Source organism: Platichthys flesus, chromosome 7 (assembly GCF_949316205.1).
Source record: "Platichthys flesus chromosome 7, fPlaFle2.1, whole genome shotgun sequence".
In the NCBI taxonomy this organism is placed as follows: domain Eukaryota; kingdom Metazoa; phylum Chordata; class Actinopteri; order Pleuronectiformes; family Pleuronectidae; genus Platichthys; species Platichthys flesus.
The window spans coordinates 7915334-7939794 of NC_084951.1; the positions used below are offsets into that span (position 1 = coordinate 7915334).

General features: G+C 45.2%; 1 protein-coding gene across 4 annotated transcripts in view; it reads right to left on the reverse strand.

Annotated features, from left to right (window-relative positions):
• agrn (agrin) overlaps positions 1-24461 on the reverse strand; it is a 242876-nt gene that overhangs the window by 144976 nt on the left and 73439 nt on the right. For 2 of the 4 annotated variants that reach the window (XM_062391981.1, XM_062391980.1), the window contains exon 3: positions 6238-6276. In XM_062391981.1, the coding sequence (XP_062247965.1) occupies positions 6238-6276 (39 nt within the window). Of the gene's footprint in view, positions 1-6237; positions 6277-10306; positions 12407-24461 lie in introns of those variants that run through there. The other 2 variants (XM_062391982.1, XM_062391983.1) reach the window with 2 other exon arrangements.

Consider the following 24461-nt stretch of genomic DNA (forward strand, 5'->3'; position numbering starts at 1 on the left):
GTCGCTGACATGCTGCTGGGCCATGTGTCAGTGTGTTGTAATTGTGTCCAGTGGAGCCTAACACATATATTAATCTCACACACGTAAACACAAACAAACGCACACACACATCCACAAACACCCACATGCTTCCTCTCGACGTCAGGTCCAGAGGCCAAATAAAACGCCATGACGACAGCAGATATAAGAAAGAGCATCCCACTCTGTATGTGTGTGCATGCATGTGTTGTGTGTCTGTGTGTGCATGCTTGTTACGGGTGGGTATTTGATGAATACAGTCTTAACCAGCCTGGATATGGGGCTCTACTGTGACTTCATTGGACGGGGCCACAACTAGTTCCACATCTGGTTGCCATGACAACCTCTCATAAATGTACTTTTACAGACATTCAAGCAAACACACTAATTGCATCTCTCATGAATCGACAATTGGACAGAGGCAAGTGTTACACTCCGCAAAGGCATTTTCAAGCCATATAGAGGGTGTGTATGTGTGTGTGTGTGTGTGTGCAGCTAACCTCAGTAGGACTTCACATTAACTGCCAAACCGTAACCTTATCCCAAAGCTTAACCTCGACCAGTTCATGGCTGACTCTAACCTAAACCTTCCCACAAGTCCCATCTTACCCCAAACCCTAACCAGCAGCTCAGACACGACTGTTTGCCCCATTAGGACTGCACTGTGAACCCCATGAGTTACACTGGTCCTGATAAGGTCAGTGTTTGTGCTGGGAAAAGTCCAAAAGAGGCAACAAAAACAAGCACACACACACACTCAAACAAACACACACACACACACACACATTTAGTGTCTCTTGAACATTTCACCCCTTACCTCTTGTTTTTCTTCACTTAGCCAGAAACATTGATTAAAGATTGCAGCTGAACCTCAGGATGTGTGCATGGACACACACACACACACACACACACACACACACATACACACACACACACACACACACACACACACACACACACACTTTACAGAGCCCCTTGCATCGTTTTTATCAACTTTTTTCCATGCCCTTTTTGAAACTAACAATTAAGTAGCACTTAAATGGCACTTACTTATAGCACTTTGTAGTTTTGCTTTATTTGAAGAAATTGTACTTTCTTGATTCTTGTCATCCTTGGTATGTACCCTCGAGTTTGAATGCACTTATTGTAAGTCGCTTTGGATAAAAGCGTCAGCTAAATGAAATGTAATGTAATGTAATGCCCGTATCTGCGCACGTGTGCATGTGCGTGTGCGTTTCCCAGGGCAAGAGAGCAAGGGAGCACTGAACTACAGATGCTTGACTCCAACAGAAGCCGTCACTACTGCAGAAAACGGAGACATGTTCAGGATCAGTGTGAGTGGGGTGACAGTACAAAGCCCAATGCTCCATTAACTTGCGTTTCTCAATAAGGCAAACACCGGCTGGGATGCAGGACTTGTCTAATAGCAGGATATCACAACATAATATTTTACAGCTACACACTGACACGGCGTGCCACTTATTTGCCTCTAATTAACAACCTGACAATGAAACTCTCTGCACCGGGCACACTTCCCGGTGTTGTTGTTTTTCTGACTGCGCCTCCCAAGAATGAAAGGATCGTCTGCCCATCACAGCTTAAAGCGGAACGACCTCTGAAGCAACTCGCTGTTGTGTTAGTGAGAAGGAAAGATGACGCAGCCTTGCACCGGTGCCGGATGGCTACCCTGCCGTCACCGTGCACAGAACATGGAGCGCTTGTTTAAAAAGACGGTAGGCCGTTGTGCATGATAATTACATCCATTACATGACAAAGAGATGAGAACAGGTGGGCTTTCAACCAGCTCTCGGAACTGTCATGCTGAGTGATGAGAGACTCGATAACCCATGGTTTAATACTGTCTGCAGAGGTTTGTTTACCCTGCTAAAGACATATCTTCTATTCAGTTTCAGGGGCTGGACATGTGGAAATTATATTTCCTATTTCACTGTTAGGGTTGTTTCTTATTAAATATCTTGCTCCGCTCTTGCTTTAAATCTCTGACACTCATAAAGCTGAATGGAAGCTGATATGTGGAGGGCAACTGTGCAGATCAGTAAGGGTTTCTATATAGCGGAGAGGCCTAGTGCCAAGAAGTCGGACGTAGATATCGGGGGGGGGGGGGGCTGACAGCCTCTTGATCCCAGCCACCGATAGCTCAGCGTGCCGTCCGTCCACCACATCAAACGACTGCGGATCCTTACACGGTCCAAGGTCCTGGAATAACCTGCAGCAGCGGCCGGCGGGGGTTGCGCCGCAGCCAGGGGGACCCTCTCAAAACAAAGCAGGCATCTCTAACCGTGAAAACAATTACTCTGTGTCACAGGGAATCAAAAGCAAATAGTGCTGCACTTTACAGCTCCTGCCCACTCGCTTCTCTCCTCTAGGGCTAATATTTTTGTTTTTGTCTCCTCGGACGACCGCCTCGGACCCATCCTGGCAGATCGATACTGAGTGAGCTTGGTGAGATGGGGCGAGCCTTAATGGGAGCGCCGTCAAAGATGGACGGTTGGATGTGGAAGGTGAGGGGACGATGACTTTGCCTTTGACCTTCCTCCATGAAAACCCCCCTCCTTACTGAGTTCTACAGATGCTCACAGAAGCATCGGCTGAGTCCACAGACGCGAGGCGAGCAGTATGGATACAGAGTCCAGCCGTGCACTTTGAGAGCTCTGTGTACTTTAAAAGGGCAACAAACTTTCCTCTGATTAAGTCAAGGCTGCCCGCTCTGCTTTCCCCCACCAGCCTGCACAATGGTGGGATAACAAGCTGCTCTCGGTTAACAGCCGGACATGACAACTCTTGTGTGAAATCGCAATCGTGGAGAGGCAACTTTACAGTGTACCTTTGATATCTTGATGCGAGACATTCTCAGCCCGTACCCCCGCCCCGGCTTAGAGATGAGGTAGATACTTTGCCTCTGTTGTGTGAAATCTATGATGTGAAAAGATTTAATTAAGATAAGGCCGAGGAGTAATAATTAATTCTGCCTCTCTCAGAGTCAGGCTTACTGTCAAGAACACAGGGAAAGGCTCTGGCCGAATAAATTACATGAGGGTTGCGCATATGTGTGTGTGTGTGTGTGTGTGTGTGTGTGTGTTATTCCCCCCTTCTGAGGGGGTTATGGGTGTGGAGCATTAACTGTGTTCTCCCAGAGCTGACAAAGAGTTGTGTCAGTTCTTTAGGAAGTGGTACTGCTCTCAAAGTGTAAGTGAGCCCGCTGGCACTTTTTTTTTTAATGTTTTCCACCATCTTTGATCAAATCACATTACAGTCCAGGAGTTTACGCTGTCTGTCAGCGAGGAGCATCCTCTCGGGAACGCTGTCAGTGACAGACGCCAAATTGAAGGATTCAGAGCGAATGGGCTCCTGCCAGGCAGGTTGTGCGAGAGGCGGCTCCAGTCACAGGAGACCTCCGAAGCGCCTGACGCTCCGCTCCTCTATTACGCTCTCTTGCTTTTGAGTCTCTGGCCTATTTTGGTTCTCGTCTGACCTGTGTTTTGTCATCTAAGGTTGTAATATGATGAAATGACGAAAACCTCCCAGGACTCATCTGCACCTGATTTTCCTCTCAGCCCGGAGACCTTGAAACAGATTTCAAGAGGTGATTCTCTTGTTTGTCCTTGTTCAGTTACGACTAGATTAGCTATAAATCACATAACATAAATGTCTTTCGTAATAACTCCTCTTAAATCTCTGCTAAAATACATGCCATGAAAAAACTTGTATCTGATAATCTAATCTCTATCAAATATTATCACACCCTCCTTCCTATGTCCTTAGGTGGACAAACATGTAGTGTTTTCACTGAATGTAGACACTGACAACTGGGGGAGCCAAGAGCCTCATATATGAAGCATTTCCTCAAAAGTCCAACATTAATCCCCCTTGCTGCAAATTCTCTGAGCTTTGTCGCGTCAGCCAAACACGCAACAACTGTCTTATTATCAGGAGACGTCAGGCAATAATGAGTGCGGCCTGAGCCGAGCAACCGCCGCTTTGAGCTTTCAGAAGAAGAGCCTGATTAAAGGCCTCTTTGTGACTTTTGTCACTTTTTTTGACTGGTGATTATAGGCTGTTCAGTGAGGTGGATTCGTAAGCTATTTGCGGGTGGCGCGCACCATAAATATCTTCTGAGAGCTTTGCTCATGTTGTGCCGGAACTGCCATTTTTCCCAGCAAGTCCCAAGATTCTTTCGCTCTAATGTGGGGAACAAATTTCTTTTTTAGCTTTCTGCAGAATCTCCTCGTGCTAATAAGGACGTCTCATCAAACGCAGTACAGAGACAAACTGGGGCTGTTTAAAAATGCAGAGTCCTTGGTATCTTGTCTGTGATTTCCTGTAATTAAGTACTGGAGAGTGGAGCGTCCTTGGCACTGAGGACAAGTTCAGTAAAAAGGAAAAAAAAAAAAGCCATGTGCTCTTTGGAGCAGATTTGACTAATAGCAGAGCTACACCAGCCCTCTGCTCGCCTCCACCGCTTCTAAAACCATACATCTCCAGCAAGTGGCCTACTGTCGTATTTGGGCCAACTCTAATTGTCTCACTAATCTCTCCAGCGTTAAATGACCCAGAGAAACTGCGTCCCACAGGGCAGGCTTACCCACTGATTGGAGACTTTGCTTTTTGTTTTGCTTGGCATATTAAAACAGCAATGGCTGCTGATGGAAAGCCTACAGAACTATTGCAAATGTAATTAAGGGCTAGCAGCGGCTTTTAAACGGTTGACTAGTGCAGAAACAAACTGTGCCCCTAAGACAGAACAAAAAAAAAGTTGAATACTTGGGAAATGAGTGGCTCGATCGATAAGCAGGGCGTTATTTCCATTGTAGAGGAAAATTCGATGGAGGACAGAAGTGAGCCGCTTCACTGCCTGCATACTGTTTCTCATTTTCCCTGTGGAGAGCCAAAATTTATGGCAACATTTGCTTCAAAAACAGACAAATAGAGACCTCTCAGTGAGATGTAATGATTTGTCAAATCAATTTCATCTGTCATTAGAACAAAAACAAACGGCTATTGCTGCTATTGAATCTGCAGCGGTGTCGTGATATGAGGCACAAAAGGGACAAAATTTGACTCCTGATGTGTCGAGGTGAGGCCAAGTTAAAAAAATGCTCCAATGAAAAGCAATTATTTATTTATCGAAGTCAAACTTGAGAGCCATTCGACACAGACGGCAAAGAGCCTATTGTCCCGATGTGGACAGACAATCGCCTTCATAATAAACCGCCTCTAATTTGATCCATTCTTTTTTTGGATGACATTTTTGGTAAATCCGATTCCCCAAACAAGCCCATAGAGCAATTACATGCCACAGACTCAGCAAGCCCCCACTGTGGCCTTTTGTCCCCGGCATCAGCTGGACAGCTCGCATCATTAGAAACATTCTCTCCTCGTGTTTTCTCCCAACAAACCTCTGGCTTTGTGAAAATCCGCACGAGCCGGATGATACAACACCTTCAGAACTAGTCGGAGCCCGTCCCCGTCAGCGCAGTAAAGAAATACGACGCCAGATTCTGTGACACTCACTATGATGCTGCTGATGAATATTCATGACAGCAGCCTGAAAACCAGCTGTTTTCCTCCAATTAAAACTTGCCGAGCTCCACCGTTTTGGAAATAAATTGCTACTTTCTATAATTAACGGCGGATGTTACTGGATCAGAAAACGGCTGAAACAATACAGCGCCAATTGCAACGATTTATATAGTGTGTGTGTGCGTGTGCGTCTGTGTGTTTGTGTGCGTCTGTGTGTGTGGGGGTTGAGGAAAGCACAAGTGATAACAACGGTGTTGCTTTGAGCCTACAAACCCTCACCAGGATAAAGTAACGTAGAACACTCTGGGACAGGGGGGATATTATCCTATTAGACCCCATCAAGGCGGATGTGAATGCTGCCACGGTCACAGGTATTGAACATCAGCCCGATTGGCTGCGAGGAGCAGATCAAATCAAGTTATCAAAAGATCTTTCTCACATCAAAGCCCTGAGCAGACCTGGCCGCGTGCCCGCCATACCAACCGGCGTGGCAACAACAAGCGGGAGCAGCCAAACCTGGCAGCGCTCACAGTCGCTTGCCCACTTCAAAGGAAGTGATGACCGTCTGAGGTCATTATTTGCAGGCACCCACCCCCCCCCCCCCCCCCCCCCCCCCCCCCCCACCCTAAACACCGGTGGTCAGGGAAGGCCAGCAGAGAGGAATCATAGAGGACTTACCATCAGGAGGCTGGGCCGGTGTGAAGTGAGGAGGTTTGTCTGAAAGAGATAAGAGAGAGAGAAATAGGTTTTTAGTTTTGGGGGGATTCAGAGGCTCCCCTGGGCTGAAGGCAGTGTAATTGAGTTGCTATAAAAAAAAAGAAAAGACCCATGCCCGACTTTTCTATCTGACACATTCTAATGCTGTGACTGGGCCCCCGGAGGAACCCAGCTGAGCTAATCGACAGGGCCACATGTCGGTGATAGCAGTCTCATCATTGTTGTGACATTCATTGTTTCTATGGTCTCGTCTCAAACCACACTGCTGGACTCTTGTTATTATAACACATGAGAATTGAGAACACTGGGGTTTTTATTTTGGCTTGAAAAGTGTGAGAGGGGAGTTGAAATATCAGTGATGACAAACAGTCAATGGAAATGACTGCCCAGCCGCCAACCCCCAGCAGCCATGTGCAGAATGAATCACAACTCGTTTCCTCTAATATATCAAATGACATCATGCTTTCTCTCCTGGTCAACACCCAGCAGACGATGACATAAGGCTTTGTAGGATTGTGGGAACTATGAGACGAGACCTGCAGTGTCAAATGACTGAGTGTGGAGCCAACTCTCAGGAACACTGAGTACCCTGCAGGTCTTAAACTTGGTATTTAATGGTTGAAAATGGAGACAAACTTAACCAGGCAATAAACATGAATCGATGAACGTAATGAAGGTGGACGAAGAACATTAACTTTGTTTTAGGTTTTGTTTTGCCGGGACAAAATGTACAAGCAAAGCAAAAAAATTATCTTATCTTTCATAATAATTTGTTATCTTGGTTAATTGAGGGTTTATTTTTTGGAATATAACAGTTAAGGCTCCAAAAAATGTCTCAAAATGAAAACAACGAAAAAGCAATTTCCTACAGCCTGCGGGGACGGCTTCTTATTACTTACATTGTCAGAAAAACAATATGAAACCCACAAATATTTATTTTACAATATGAAGCAGAGACAGACAGCAAACCGTCATTTTATTTAAGAAAGTTTTATGTTCCTGTAAAATTCAATTTGTGAATTTTCGGATGATTTGCTGATTGATTAAACAACAAATCATTTCATCACTTCAACAGTAAACAATGAGGAGGATCAGCCTCTTGGTGACCTCGGTAGTTCTACAGCATACAGACACATAGACATACTGGGGGGTGGGGGGGTTTGATGACGCTTCTTTGTAACTTCCTGCCTCTGTCTGCTGCATCCGGCTGCTGCGCCTCTCTTTTGACTAAAGCGGATGATTTGTTGCTTTTGTGAACGCGTCATGTGCAGAAAACCTCTTGCTGTCCTGTGCAAGTGTGAAAACGCAAACTGCGGGTGAACTCTCTGGATTTCAAGTCTGAAAACAGCTTGAATGAGCAGCCTTTCACTAACACCATCATGTTGGACTGGTCACAGTTTACCAGAGCACCACAGTACTGAACACAAACCCAACTGAACCACCATCTGCACACTCACAGTCACCTAGGCTGTCGGACTCACTAGGCGGAGGCAGCTCTGAGTTGTCAGAGCTGCCTGCGTTTGAACAAAAAACACCAACACACACATTCAGAATGGATGTGCAGCCACCCGGGCCGTCTTTCCAATGTCTTGGCATTGTGAGAGATAATGAGGAAGATGACACACATCACATCAATTACGCCGCTAACACATTTTTCTGGGACCCCATCAACCAAAGTGCCGAAGCCTTTCCCGGGACGTCTGCTATACCCGTCGGCGTCCCGAGACACAGCTGAGTTTTAAATTTAGGCTCACTTAAAATTGCTTGTCAACAGCCAGGCTTCAGGGGAGGACGAGAGAGCGAGGGAGGAGAAAAATGAGGAGAGGGGAGAGGAGAGGTGAGCCTGGTGATACATGTGAATAATGAAGTGTCTGCTGAGGCTTTCTCCCAGTCAGTCTTGGTGGTAACTGATTTCCATCTTGGGGGGGTTGTGGAGCAGACGTGCAGAGGGGCTGCACTTCCTGTCGCACAATTGTAAGCATGTCTTAAGAGCCGCAAACAAACAGGAACAGATACAGGCGTGCAGACAGAGAAGGTGGCGCACAGAGTGAGCCGAGGCATCGGCGAAACGAAATGATTTCATCACATTTCCACAACGAAAGGACAAGATAAGGTCTTTACATCAACATATCAGGGTTTCCCATCTCCCCCTGCACCTGGAGAAGCCTGTGTGAGTTCCCGTTCCTGTGTGAATGTCACAACGTAGCCATCGTTCACCCTATATCTTCAGCAAATCAATATGTGTTTCACTTTGACATTTAGCATTGTGCACAAAGACGTGTGTGTGTGTCTTTGTCAGTGTGCTACCTTCCCCTTTGGTTTGCTTGATGTATAGTTGAACTGAATGATAAAGTGAGTCTGTTTCTACGTGTGGGCTCCATTGGCAGAGGTCTGAGGGTGTTACACGCAGTGTGCGTGTGTGTGTGTGATGTGCGTATGTGAGCAGGGCGGAAGCTCTTCACCCCATATGGTGAAAACTGAAATTGCAAATCTGAGGTTGCTTGACTCCACTAACACCCCTCCTCCAAGCGCACACAAACACACAAACACACACACACACACACACAAACACACACACACACGTCACCACTACCAGCACTATCACTATCCCCCTCCAGCTGTCCTTGTGGCCACATGGCGAGGGCACTAGGCAGAATAACAGACTCCTTTTACTTCATCAATTTCGCCAGCACGCATTTCTTTTCTCTCAGCCCTCTGAGTGGAGAAAATTGCTTTAACTGAGTTTGTATTACATCTGTGGCAGAAATTGATTCAGTTACATGACGGGACTACAAATGAACCGTTGTGCTGCTGGTCAAGCACACCCACCAATTAAAATGAGGACAAACTGATAAATATGAAGGAAAGATACAAACGCATAAGTGACTGAAGCGCACTGACATAAACAAAGAAATGTGATGCCGTGGCATCTTCAAAGCGCTGAGGACTCAAACACATCAACAGGCTGATAACTGACTACAAGAGAAAGACTCAGGAAAAGGGAAGACGTTCAAAAACAGCCATGCCTGACGAGAATGATCAGAGTCTCTCCCTTCGATGTGAAAACCACTTCAACCTGACATTTGGCATCATGAAAATGACAGTGCTTATTTTACTTATTTTTTACAATTTGCAAATTATTATGTTGCACAGGTCCTGCATAAATCAAAGCCCACCTTGGCAAGTTAAGAGTTCAGTGTTATTGTAGACTGGGGAAGCCCCAGGCAAGCGTGCTGTTGGTGATGTAAAGAAAAGAGAAGGTTGCACAGTGTTTACAGCGGACTGTTGAATTTCAGTTGTATGGAGAACAATGGTTATTTGAGGCTAAACCAGTCATGACTATAATTGGGTAAAAGATCTGTATAGGTACATGATATAGGTCTCTAGATTTTAAATATGAAAAACAGGTATCAAAACAGATTCTTCTTGACAAACACAGGCTATGTTCAGACCTGATTTTAACACCAGCTGTGAGAGATCCAATCACAAGTGGATAGAGTTACAGTTTCCACAATTTTAACACTTGGCTCTAAATCAGGCTCTGAATACGTCTAATGTCACAACTTGTGATTGGATCTTACTTCCCAGCTCTATATGCAAATAGACATGTCTATTTATACAGATTTCTCTTCGCTAATTATGTCTGACTTTACAGATGTTTCCAATGTCACTGTGCTCCAGTGTGTTTTAAAAGTTGTAAAGCCTGCAGACAAAGCCTGAAATGGGGGTGGCTGTGACTTTAGCTGTCTTGATGTCCCTACTCAAGTGCAGATAAGGCTGTTAAGAGAGGTGAGGTTAAAACGAAAAGGACATTTAATGCAAGCTATATGTTTTATGTTTGGTGCTAAACCTTTTCTGTCAAGCTAAACTTTGACTGAAAGGCAGCGCTAATGCTTTAAACTGGGGTTTATGGGGAGGGCTGGGTGTCAATTCACAAACAGTGAGCCATGCATTTAGGTATCGCAAAAATGCACTTGAGACGACAACAGTTGAGAACACCAGTGAAGTTGAGTGTTTTGAACCAACGTACAGTTGTTGAGGAACAGGAGCACGGCGAAGCCCAGCGTCGATGTGGCCAGCAGGATCAAACAGATGTTGCAGGGGATCATAAAGTAGCGCACCACCAAGGACACCTTGTGCTGGTACCTACGATCCCGCTCCGGCAGAGTCGGCGAGGGATAGTGGCACCCGCTCATGCTCCACTCCAATGACCCCCTCCCCTCCAGGGTGGAGGAGATGACGGGGCGAGCGGGGCGACGAGGGGTGCCCAAAGACCCGTTGGAAAAAATGATGGCGGTGGGGTAAGGACAGGGGATGAAGATGAAGAGAAGATACAAAGCAAAGGAAAACCCGTAATGGTCCGTGTCTCAGCTGTGGTTCCAGCTGAGCACCGCGGCGGGGACCCGGTGAATGTTTCTGGATGAGAATGGCAGCGGCAAGCTTTCAGCGGTTTCCAAGTAACACATTTTTAGAGATGATAACATCCATTTGAGAAACGAGGACAGACAGGGGGACGGGGTCGATGAGCTCCTACAGCCCCCCACCTGTCCATGCAACCTCCATTGAGCTGTGTCTGCTGGGAAAGAGACAAACTGATGGGCTTTCAATGTGTGAATAAGTGTGCGTATTCTGTGAAGTGTGTTATACTTACAGTGCAAATATGTGTGTGGATTTAAGTGGGTGTTGGTAATGTGTTAGTAAATGGGTGTAAAGGCGCTCTTGGCATTCATGTGTGTGAGATGCTTCTGAGCTAGAAATGTGGCCATTGGGACGTGGGTATTTTAGGATTGTCAGATATCCACAACGAAAACTTCCACAGGAGACTGACGGTAAATCCACAGAAGGAATCTTCTCAGTTCTTCCCAGTGACCCTGACTGGTAATTAGACGGAGGTGGAAGGGGTCTGACAGAGCCGGCTCCTCGAGAACTCCCTCTCTTTGTCAAAAGCCTTTTGAAAACAAGCCAAGGTCTGGTGCTCACCAACAACATGTGGTGTCACAATTATTTCCCTACGAACTGATTTCTGAGCATCTTTTCTAGCCTCCCTGTGGCTGCTGCCTTTTGGGGGCAACAATGCTTGTCTGCTCTCCTCAGCGATGATTTGCGTGGCGCTCCTCTCAGTCAACACAACTGCTTCTTTGCATCCGGAGGACTGACTTCTTGAACGGATGGTTCGGGGAGTTCCTGCCACGCTGAGCAGATACACGACCACGGCGCGCAAGATCTGTCCAAACCTGACACCGTCACCAGAGCAACTTGTGTCTTCTGCAGCGTGATCAGCCGGATGGCTGGAAAGCAGCTGGCTGCCTCTCGCTAAACCATATGCTCCTGGGATCACAGAAATGGTTTGGGTTCCCTCCCCTTCTCTCCTGTGTGCCTGCCACGCCTCCTCAGTTCAATAACCTTCATTCCCGGCCACTCTCATGGAGTGGGTAAGCAACTGCCCCCGCACGCTGCTGGTGTGCCGGGACCGAAAGCAGGTCAGCAGAAGTGGCGAAGATGGGAAAAAGTTGGGAGAGGAGGACGATCACAATCCCCTCTACACCCAACAGTGCCGACCTGTGTCCTCCCCCAAGCAGCCACGGATGAGCAGGAAAATACAGAGACACTCTGAATGAACAACTCACAGAAAGAAGAGAAAAACCTGCACGATCAGAAATCAACCAAGAAGCTGGAGGCTGAGATTTGTAAGGCTTTCTCCCCCCATGTCAGCACCCTGACAGAAAAATCCCAGCCTACTAACGAGAGGAGATGGTTCTCATTGGGTCCTGATCGTAGTAAGACTTGGGCTGATTTTCTCTCTTCTGCTGTTGCCTGTCAGCAAAGAACTTGTCCTGTCTCTTCTGTTTCCCCTCCGGTTTGTCGTCTCTCTGTTCCTCGCTTCATCAAGCATCCAGTCCCTTTCTCCCTGCCTCTGTCTTGTCTTAGTCCAGAGGCGCTCCCCGTGTCCCGGCCACAAGGATTTATGTTCCGGCTTCTGCTCTGTGGGGATCCAACATTCACTGGCAGCCAAAACAACAAATTCGACTCCGGGTATTCATAGCCTGCTTAATCCCCAGACAGCAGGTAGTGGTCCCAGTGTCAGCGCACTCAGTCAGCCAGCTGAAGCACGGAGGAGTGAGTCAATGAGAGAAGTCAGCGAACAGACAGAGCAATACAGAGAGAGAGAGAGAGAGAGAGAGAGCGAGAGAGAGAGAGAGAGAGAGAGGGGGGGAGAGGGAGGAAGTAAACAGGAGGGAGGAGGAGTGCTCGCAGAAGGAAAAGCAGCTCATGACACTTCAGTCCACCTTTTTGTGGGTTTTTGTGGGCAGGGCGGAGGGGGGTTGGGAGCAAAAAGCAGCAGCGTGTCCCCGGCTTCCCAAACGCTCTTCTCCTCTCCACGCACAGCTCTCAGCCAGCGGAACGGATGAGCGCATAATGAGAGAGAAAGAGAGAGAGAGGGAGAGTACGAATGAGAGAGTGAGATGCGAGTGGGGGAAGTGGATGAGGGGCTGCCTTTAACAAAGGCGGACGGGAGGAGGGGGTTGAAGATGGGTGAGGGAACAGGAGAAGAAAAAAACGAACAAGAATAAAGGCTTTGGGGAATAGTACTCAAGTCCTGTCAGAGAGGGGGGCAGCAACAGTGCAGCAGGAACACAAAGGAGGGCCACGGTCTTGGGAGATGTCAACCAACTCCTCCATTTGTTTATAGCCTAATCAAAAGAAAGTCTCCTCCGCTGGAGCTGGAGAATTTCCACAAAAGATTTAATGAGGCAAACTCAGATGAAATGGGCATGAGGATGAGGAGGACGAGGAGGAGGAGGAGGAGGGAAGAGAGAGAAACTTTAAAAAAAGATTAAAGTCAATCACATATTGAGTCTCTCCAAACAGCCCGACTCGCTCGTTCTTGACCGATATGTGCAACCACTGCAGAAATAATCCTGAGAAACTTCACATGTGCGCCACACAAACAAGCCAATTTTCAATTAATTAACAATCCCATTTGGGCTACTTTCATGGCAACAAGGAATAGGTTTATTTTTTTCCACCCCCCAAACAATATACAAAACCTTTTTATATTCAGAAGATCTGGCAAATGATCTGAGGCAGAAGCACTTCTATAAACTATTTTGTAGCACCTCTTCTTTTTTGCCCTTTTTAATGCGGTGCATTATTGCTTCTAATGAGATAACGAGGTCAGAATAGAGGGGTGGCTACGCTGTGTTTTTGCAACAGCCTGCATCAATAACAAACTCAACAGCAGCAGATGCAAGGCGGAATCCATCATCAATTATTAATGTTTTTTTTCTTCTTTGCACTCTCTATCTTTGCCTCCATCTCCATCTCTGGTGATTTCCCCCCCCCACACACACACACTCTGCGCTTTACACAAAGGTGCGCGCACACAGACACATTCGCACTGACGGTGATGCACATAGAGGCTGCATCCATAGACGAAGTGCATGAATGCACACAAAATGTTCTTTTCCCTCGGATAGAAAGGAGCACACACACCCACCACACACACACGCACACCAACATGGCTCCTTCTCTATTTTGGTCTGTTTTCAACTTACAAGCTAACACTTGGAGTCAGACACACACACACACCCAAACACACACAGGTATGAGATCTTGCTTTCACACCAATGTCATTTATCTTTTTGGAGAGAGTGTTCATTCCCAGAACTTAGCTGCACTCCATGGGGGAGACTCTAATACGAGGGGGCCAGGTTTTCCGACTGCCCGCTGAGGGTCAAGAGTTCAGTCCCTCATCATCAGCAACACCACCCATCCAGAGGTGCCTCCCCCTCTCCATTCTGCCCGGACATGATACCCCAGCTCTCACCTTACATAACAAAACCTGATTGATGGACCGACTGAAAACCAAAAGGAAACAGCTGCTGTCTAATTTGTCGCTGCTCTTTCATCCTCTTTTCACTTTTATGCATTGCAGTGTCTTTATCCACCCGCTGATTGTCTCAGCAAGTGGGAATTTCAGATGCAACACGGAGTTGAAACAACTGCAAAACAGAGACGTACATAACATCTCAGCATCACAGGATGTTACCATGAAATGAAATGTCAAATTTCCCCAGCAGAGGGCGAATGGGAGTCAGCTTGCCTGGCACTCTGCTCTGTTGCCAGGACCCAAATAATATCTTCCTTTGATATCAAAGCCGAGCCGCTTTGATTCATTTTTAATGCTGCAAGTATCACACGAAGTTAACATCTCTCTCAAAAGGCTTTGAAATGGCAATTTAAAACCCAAAGGAGCTGAACTACTAATGGTGTGTCAGGGGTAAAGTTGATGTGTGTGTGTATGTGTGCTATTCTTTAAGCAGAGGGGTAGAAATCTGTCACTTTCAATCACTGATTGACAGTTATGCTTCAATCAAAGTATGTATTGTATGTGTGTTTGTGTGTGTGTGCCTGTGTGCGTGTGTGTGTGTTAGTGCTTCTGCGTAGGTGTGCATGGGTGAATGCGTGCGTGCATCCCAGTGCACTTCCCGGGCTTCTGGCTGACCAGCATTAATCTATTTGATCTTTTAAAAGAAAGAATTTACTGACAAATTATGCAGAGAATCATCCTCTACCAAATCAAATATATAAAGGTGAAATGTTCTTCATACATTTTTTATACAAGCTACAGTACATTCAGGCTGCACTAGCACATGCTCATGGGCAGATCATATATTTAATATTGTTGAAACTTTGCAGTGATATCAGCACTGTATTGTATTAAAACACTTTATCAGTATTGGGTTGGTGCTCTGACACAAGAAGCAAGAGAGTAATTTCCAATTTAACAGATTAAATGCACCAATGTTGCACAAAATCCAACTTACAGTAAGGATGTAAATGTGGAGCCGATTTACAGTCTTTTGTCAGATATTTTAAAGATGACTAAGCACACAAGAGATGAATTTCTCAGAAAACGACTTTCTGGTTAAGAACTGATGAAATAAATGCAAAACTAAGTCACTCGGGTTGATGATATTATAGGATGTCAGCGGGATCTTTAAAACCTTTTTTAATCTCACTAACAAAGATCTATCCTGAGTAAAGAGAGACTCAGCCTCAGTTCATTCATCACCTCCTCTGTTTGGGAAACACTATGTGTAAGGACCTTTTGCTAAAATGCAAAAAGGGCTTTGCTCATTTTGGGTTTGTATCAAAGCTTCCTGTTGATGAATATCCCAACAACCCATTAGAGTACGTTTTTGTCCATGTTCAAAGTAAAGCTGTCGCTTTCATTATCGGAATGAGAGATCATCCTTCGCTGTTGTCCATTGTAAATTATGGTTTCATGAGGCAGATTAAAATAATCCGTTAACAGATTCCTAATTTGTAGCAGTGACAGTCATCGCAGCCAATGGCATCTCAAAGCTCAATCAAGGGCAACTAACTGCACGTTATTATATGGACCTGTTGCTCCAAATGATAACAAGCTGCAATGTCAGGCCACAAATTCAGTTGTCAAGGGCACAGGTCACCTTCACGAGGCCATGTCGAAGTCATCGTGTGTACCAAGCCGTGCAGAGTCTGAACCAATTGTCTCGCCAAGATATTAACTCCAATCATCAAAGGTCAAATATCCCTGAACCTTCCGAAGGATCCCAGACTTTGCAGTCATCAGGTCTCCAAAGTGAGGAGCAGTCAGGGCCAGGCCCTCTCACAGCTGTGCGTGGCTAGCAACATGAACCTCTGTTGATTGGAGATGTGAGAAAAGAAGAGTGGGTGGCGCAAGAGCAGATGATGAACAAGATGTTTCTAGGACAACTAAACATCAACACTACAACGAATTGATAAAAACAGTTCTTCTGCAGACAGAAGCAACAGCTGGGAGGCAAATAAAGACATTAAACATGAAATGTCTTTGTCAGGTGTTTGGCCTCAACAAGCCTCAAAAACACCTGCAACACTGCACTTCTTAAAGTCTGCGAGAGTTCTTAAGACTGTGAGGAAGAATTTAGAAACTCTGTAAAGTTTTCATATTACAATGATCATGAGGTAAACATACAAATTTCCCATTATAGATTACTCTCCCAGGAAGTTGCATTTGTTTGGCCCTCACAGGAATCACACATTGCGTTCCATCGCATTGTTCTTTGTTGCATTTCATTTGCTCGTCTCTATATTGGCCTGGCAGCATGAACATGGTGACAAGTCCCTTCCAGTTGAGTTCAGTTGGGCTGAGATCCAGTGAACAAGAAGACCATCAATCGATCAAATTGTATTTGTAAAGCCCATAGTCACAAATCACAATTTGTCTCAAGTCTTAACAAGGTGACACGTCGTCTGTTCCTAACCCTCAACAAGAGTAAGGAAGAAAACAGATGTCAGGGATCCCTCTCCCAGGATCAGGGCAGAAGTAGGTGCTGCGTGTAAAGACATAATATGATTCACGTCATTTTCATACTCATCAGGCCATTACCTGAGCAATTGTACCCTATGCATAAATTACAATTTATTATGTTTTCATACTGATTTATTTTGTATATATTTATTGTTTAGCTGCATGACTTCATTAGACATGTGTAGTCATTTCCCTTGACTAAAGGGGATAAAAAGCTGTCGGCATACAAATCCCATTTCAATCACCCTACTACCTGAATTCGAATGTTCTAAGTTTTAAAGTTTAAAGACAAAAACCTGTTAAAATGTGGTCTGGCATCACTCAATGGCTTCCCACTTTATTTAATATTAGTGCTGAATATTCAGATAAGAAGGTTGGTGTTGATTCAAACTCAAAATACTCTGTTGCTGACTCAGCGTATGATGATGGTAGAGCCTTCATATGAGCATGACTGAGAGAGTTCCCAGACCGGGTGGGCTCCACACAATGTGATTCATAGTGTGACACATCGTCCAGTATTTAATGTCAACTGAGTTACACCATGACGCTTAAAGCAGTGAAATGCAGACTAAAGCAACATGAATGTTCACAAATCCAAAGGTCACAGCCCTCGGGTCATCCTGAAGTCTGGCCATTATGTAGAGTACATGGATAGTTAGTGTAAGCTGTTCATGTTGTTTAGACCGCCAACCATACCTCCAGCTGACACTGTTTAGCCATCCAGGAGGAGAAGGAGTCAATGGTTAATGGTATCCACCTGGCAACATTTGCCTCCTCCTTCCACTCCATCCTGCACTGCTATGACCTGCTCTTTCAGTCGGCTCGTAGCCTGGGGCCTCATCCAGGACGTGTCAACTCCTAAGTATTCAGTTCCCTCTCATTTGGTGAGGACTGTATTCCCTCGCCTCGGGGCTCATCTGGAAACATGGCCTGAGGGCTGATGTTGTAAGGACCACTGGCCATGGGCCCTCCTCCTTCCTTTTCTACCACTCTAAATAGAGAAGGACTAATCTACGGTGGAGCGACTTGTTATTAGCAAGCTCTGATTTCTGGGCAGCCCCTCATGCACATCAACACCCACAACAATAATGACTACAGGATGTAATATCCTCCCTACTCCACTGCCTTGCCCTGTTATTCAGGACTTCAGCAGCAACAATTTTCCCTCAACAGTGATGGAGGAAATTATTCCAATGGACGGGCAAATGCAGGGAAATAATGAGAAAGAGAATGACATTGCTAAAAAAAAAGTAGAGTGACAAACAAAGAAGAGGTGTGAGGAGGAGAAAGAGAACAACCTGACAGCTTGGCTGTGGTGGGTAGAGATAGTGGAGAGTGACACATATCCATGCGGCTGGCATATGCAGCCAATTGTGGCAGCAGCACAGGAAAGCTAGGAGGGAATCATTGGAGGAGTGGCCGGCTCTGACAGGAAAGGCAGGGCTAATGAAGCTGAAGGATGGTGCAGATGTCTGTCTCTGGCCAAGTCAGCCATCTGTCACAGGGAACTGGCCAAGTCCCACTCTGGCCCCATCAAGCGGAGAGAGCGGTGGGAGACTTGCGATGACCGCTCATTATGAGTTGGGAGCTGTCCTTTGAATATGGCCAATGCCCAACAGTGGCTTACCTTGCACTGGTACAGACAGAAGGCACGTCAACATACAAGGGTGCTGTGCTCAAAGGGTCAGACATGGAAACTTGGCAGTGGATGTTCAGATTCTTAGGCCTTGATTCATTATTATTTAATTGATATTTCGTAATCGCAACTGAGAAACTTAAGACAGTAGATTGTTGCCTTGACCGTCTCAAGAATATTATAAGTAGAGTATGTTTCATTTCCCATTGTCATGTCACCCCAAACAGCCAATGTAAGGATGCTTTATACACATTTATTTTACAAATGTTTAAAAAACACCAGTACACATTTGTAAGTGAACTCAGAGAAGGTAGTGAGTAGTAAAGTAGAACAGTGTGGGAGCTCTAATTATTGCTATTCAGTGAGTTAACATTAAAGGGGACATATTATGAAAATTCCACTTTTGTAGTGCTTCTACACATTAATCTGGGTATCAGGCATGTCTACCGTCCCAAAAACTCAGGAAAAAAACTCTTGTTGTGGTTCCTCTATATCAGAAACGATACGCTAGATGGCTTCAAATGGGATTACGACAGAAAAATACGTAATATTCCAACCATGCCCATGTAAGGAGTCTCGCTACATGACCACCTCCCACCATTATCTGACCGGCTCCGGCATTGAGATGGCCCGGCTCCGGTTAAAAAACAATATGATTGCAAGATTGTATCTTCGTCTCCAGTAGCCATATTTCTACAGAGGTAATGGATAGAAAAAAATCTGGGCGCTTGTATCTAATGAAGGAGGGAGGAGGGGTGAGGGGGAGAGGGGGAGAGGGGGGCCTGACACTCAAAACAGGTCAATCTGAGGAGGGCTGTTTTAGACAGGGTAAAAAGCTGCTGTTTTAAATGATCCTTGTGGTATTTTGACCAAAATATGTTAAAGAAATTTCATTAAGACCCCAAGGAACCATATCAACTGTGGTAAAAAGGGCATACGATGGGTCCTTTAAAGTCAACGTTTAGAGGGAAAAGTCATTTAAAAGCTAACAACGCTAAGGCCATGGGAATATTCTGCTGTCCACAAATGAGGAACGATGGCAAGACGGTAAGTAACAAATTCTATAACATTTCTGGCAAATCAAAGGTTTCAGTTATTTAATGAGCAGCATATTTGAAGCACAGCGTTGTCTTTAAGTACAACGTCTGGAACTCGATATATTCTATTTTAGATTCCAGCCCCATCAAAGGATTCATGTAGTGTACGGTGAATCCCTTATGTGCTGCATTAAGACTCCTGCTTTCTCTGAAAATAAAAAGGCTGGTACCTTTTGCGTAACTATTGCATGACAGATCAACACATATACACTCCACACAAGCCAAATGAACTGGCCTTTAAAGTGACAGTGATACACTGGGACCCTGTCATTTGGTTTTACAGTAATGAACCCCCTCTCCCCCTTTCCACTTGTCTTTCTTTTTTCTTTTACTCTCAGCCCATCACTGGGCTGCTGGCTTCACATGGAGTTGGATCTTCTCAGATAGAGGGCAGAGTGGGAATATTAATTGGCGAGCAATACCTCCTTGTTGAGACGCAGCCCATAACTGAAACAGCTATAAATTATTTATACGCCTAATCAGACAGCATGTGCTCAAGTTATTCTTTCAAGCACGACAGGTTCTGTGCTATTCCAATTCCTTTTGAGAGGACTGCAGTCAGACGAGCCTGTGTGCTGGATAATGAAAATATGGTGCCACAATGACGAAATAGCCGTTTTCTGGCTGAAATCACGGTCAGGGAAAATGAATGACCTGCTTAGCACCAGGTATTAAAATACACCCTGTGTTTGGAGAGTTTCATTCTGCTCGACCGAAAAACAGATACAATGCAAGTGTAAATGCAGGCAAAGTTCACGGACTATTAGCATAACAGCATGCGGCTGTCATGTAACAATAAACAAAAAGGAATTGCACAGGGATCCAACTGGGAATGTTAGACAAATCTGACCGGTGACAGTTTTAAAATGTATTCCAGCGAAACATTTGGCTTTAAAATTGTGTGCTCAACATTACGTTAATTGATAAATCAATGGAAAAAACATATTTGTCAATGACCCCTAGAACAGCACGTAAAAACATGTTCAATCAAACGAACTCTATGGACAGAACAACTGTAATGATGTGAAAACACTGTTACAAAACAACTTCTTCATAACCATGGCTATAATTCAGCGGATAAAAAGGGCTAAGTATTTCACCTCAATACCTGTTTTTGCCAGTTTTTTTGAAAATGAGGCTGGGTTTGTTCAACTTAAGCTCCTTTGTTAAATAAAAAAAATTGGTTTCCAGCCATCACGAACCACCATTGTCAGAATTCTGCTGGTGCAGTGAAAAGTAAAGTGAATTTCTCTACTATGGGTTGGTCTGCTATCTTGTTCCATGAGCTCAGGGGTTAGCAAGGTCAGTGCAGTCATAGGTGGTTTGCTGTTAGAAGGAAACAGAAGCCAGAAGAGAACTGCTGTCTGACTTCTTCCGCCCGCTGACAGGCAGCAATATACCCTCCTGTAACCCTCAGACCGGCTGTCTGTCAACCACACGTCTTTAGCTGCCTCTTCTCCAGCCACACGATGCTCGGAGTCTCTTCAACACATACATTTCTACAAGATAAGTGCAATGACATGGCATTCACACACTTGCTAGAGAAAACTATAGCAACAGACAAACATCTTCTTTCAAATGCTACAAGGAGCTGCAGGGTTCGAATAAAAGGACTGTCACAAAATTTGCAAGAAAGAAAGGAATAAGAGGGTGAGAACTATGTGGTTCAAGGGATGCTTTATATTCCACCTTCGAAAAAAAGTTGAAGATCAGAAAAAGGCTCTAACAACTGCAGGGATTTCGGCAAGAGCCAGTTTAAAGGACTCGCTGATGTTTGCTGACCTCCTTTTCAATACTTCAGCCAAGAACTCATTTACAAAACTCACCAACACTTATTAAGTGCAAACCCCACTTTCAATCTCCTGTTTTGTCAATCATCCAACAACATTCAGCTTCAAAGAGCTGTCCTGTAGCTCAGCCTGACCTCTGACCTCCATCTGTAAGGGGCAAGGCAAGAGCATTTCTCTACATGGATCAATACAGGATAATTATTCGTGTTGCTGGGTCACAGCAGTGAAAAACTCCATCTTTTCTGTGACTGGCCTCAAGGTGCAAGGTATCCTCAAAGAGTGACGGAGATTTTACAAGCAGTAGATTAATTAAAGTTGTAATAAAGCATTTCCCTTCTGTTGGCTGAACTAAATACGGCGTGCTGAATCATGAGCACAGCAATACAAGTTATTCATGAATTTCTACAGTTTGCATTGCTCTCTGTGGAGAGTGCATACCGAATGTTCCAGCCTCGGTAATATGGATTTCCTCTGGAATCTCCAGCTTTAGTCTGCAGTCTTTGGACAAACACAGATCCCCACTGGTGTAAAAATGTTGTTTTACTGTGAGTGTGTAACCTTGGCAATGTACCTGTTTAATGTGCCTCCTAGCTTTTCTCCATGTGCTGGAATGATTGTTGGATCGAGGGGTGGATGGGTGGACCAATCTTGACGTAGAAAGCCATTCTATGTAGGACATGGTGTGAGTAACCAATAAGTGTGAATCAATGAAGGGGGCAAACATGCGCTTTCTCTGGATCCCAGACAAGAGCATTTTGTCTTTGTGTGCATAAACTGTCCTTCAATCATGGCCTTTCTGCTTCATCCTCATCAGCTAGTGCAGGACAGCCAAGACTGAATCACTGCAGGGGCGCTATGAGCCAATGTGTCAACTCGTCTGTCATTCTGAAGTGGTGGGGGAGGACTCAGGGAGGAGGCTGAAAAGGAAGGAGGTCAGTGGACATGGTTTTTGCGAGCAAACGCATGACAATGATGAGCCTGGCGTGTCGCCGAGGCAACACGGCCTCATCCATTATTCATCTGGGTAACAAAGTGATAAACGAGGTAAATGAAGAGGAACAACGGCCGCGAAAATCATGCCGACTGACCGAATGAGACATTTAGAAGCCGGCGGCACCAGCGGCATCCTGAGGTGCATAATAATCTGCTAGGTAAACAACAAACTCTGGACACAGGGTCAAAGCACAGTCGCTCTCATCCTTGAGAAGAGTAACGTGGAGCAAGTCCAGAGCTTTGGAAAATGGGATATTTTCCGCACAAAAAAAAAAGAAAAATGTGCTCGATCAGACCAGCAGAGACATGCAGGTGTTACACTGGGGGACTTGGCATCTTTGCTGAATGTATGGTGTCTAATTTTCACATTGTCAATCACCCACGTACCATTTACACCCAGCACCCTTCACACCAGACATGTCACTGCGTCCCACCCTCAGGAAACAGACGACTGATCCCTCTGCAGCACATGTTAAGCTGCCCAACAGTTGCAGCAGTCTAGCCGCACAGGTAAAGACAGCGTAAACATTATCACGGGTGTCACGTGTCATGCCAAATTCACGCAACACGATCGGTACGAGACAGCAGGGGGAAGAATTATTGCCCTGTTGCTACGGTAACGCCACGTATGCTGAAAACACCATGCCGTGGGTTTGAAACATTTTGATTTGTTGGATTTCATTTTGCGAGGGAAGGAATGAAATGGGGGGGAGGGACAAAAAGGCCGATGTGGAAAGAGGGAGAGACAGATAAGAGATTCTGATACGGTGAGAAAAAGGCAAGAGGAAGAAGGAGAGAAAAAACACGAGCAGCAATTCAGAAGCAGTGCTTGAGACAATCTGGGTCACTTCTGTCACTGTATTTCTATAAGGCAGGTGAAAACACCTCATCTGCCACTCACTTCCATTCCAACACCTGCAAGCCATTTGCATTCTGCCAGCTTTACCTCTGCTTTTCATTTCTCCGCATGCCACTACATTTCCTGAATGATAACACACTGGCAATTTCTACACCGGTGTAGAGCATGGGCCAGGACACGACGCCAGCTGCATCCAAAGCAGGAGCAAAACGGTGATCCTTTTTCCAATCTTGTCTTTCTTTCTCTTCCTCCGTCTCTCCAACCTGGAGTCCCAGTCCTCCTCTCATGTTTCCACCAGGCCCCCCCTCCCCACACACACACCCCTTGATCCAATCCAGATCTTTGCCATTTGACCCTTATGAGTCCTCGCAGGGCCCGGTGACTCCCCGGGGACACAAGGTTGGATCGTATGTCTCGCCTTTCCTCAGCAACAAATGAACAAGGCGTTCAATAGCTCACCTGATTGGCTGCCATGAGAGCTATGTCATCAGTCCTAATAGCAGAGAACCACTGGGCCACAGCGCCCTCATATACTAGTATTTCTGGCAATTTGCAGCATAGCAATCAAACAGCCATGGCGATCCGAGCAACTTTCATTACAATCAATTACATTTTTGTATCATGTTAGATTGAAGACCCAACCCATTTTCACCTGTAGCAACGAATGTGAAAATAAAAACTACTGTCGTCTCAGGGAAGAGTCGCTCTACTCGTCAAGGCTGATCCCTCATGAGAAATACAACACAGCTAGAAAATAGACCTCAAAAGGATAATTTCATAGGCATACGGGCGGGAGAACTTTGTATGATGCCAATATAGATTTTCACAATGCATCCATATTCATGAGAGTTTAAGAAGCACTGTGCAATTATTACACACCGGGATCCGCGGAATGTCACAGAGAGATGAAACTGTTTTTGAATTTTGAGGATTAAGAACCTGCATGCAAGCACTTCATGTTTACCTATCAGGCCCTTCCATAGAGTAACCAAAGGAATATAAAAGACAATAAGGATCTAACAGTGGCCAGTTCGACTTTCTTATCGAGCACTTGCCCACCGCTGTGTGCGAGACAGGATTTCAACTCCAGTGATAATCCCTTGAATTTCATTTTTTCTTTCAACTTTACATTATGAAGATTGCATTTATTTCTATAGCGCAAACAGCAATGTCCTTCTACTCAGATTGTCTGTTTCGATGGCATTCAGCTTTTATTTTTGTCTGTTTAGCCTTGGTGACCATAATTGCTAAAAGTAGCCACAGACCACTTCCATTCTGAACACACAAAGAGCATCAATCAATCCAATATGTCTCAGGATTCTCCTCTGAACGATTGACCAAACATCAATTCACAGACAGAAAGAATGAGAAGGCCTTCAGGTAGATTCATGACCGTGTCAAAAAATAAGAACAATTATTTTCATATGTATGAACATGTTTTGTTAATTAATGACCAGGAATTTACATTTGA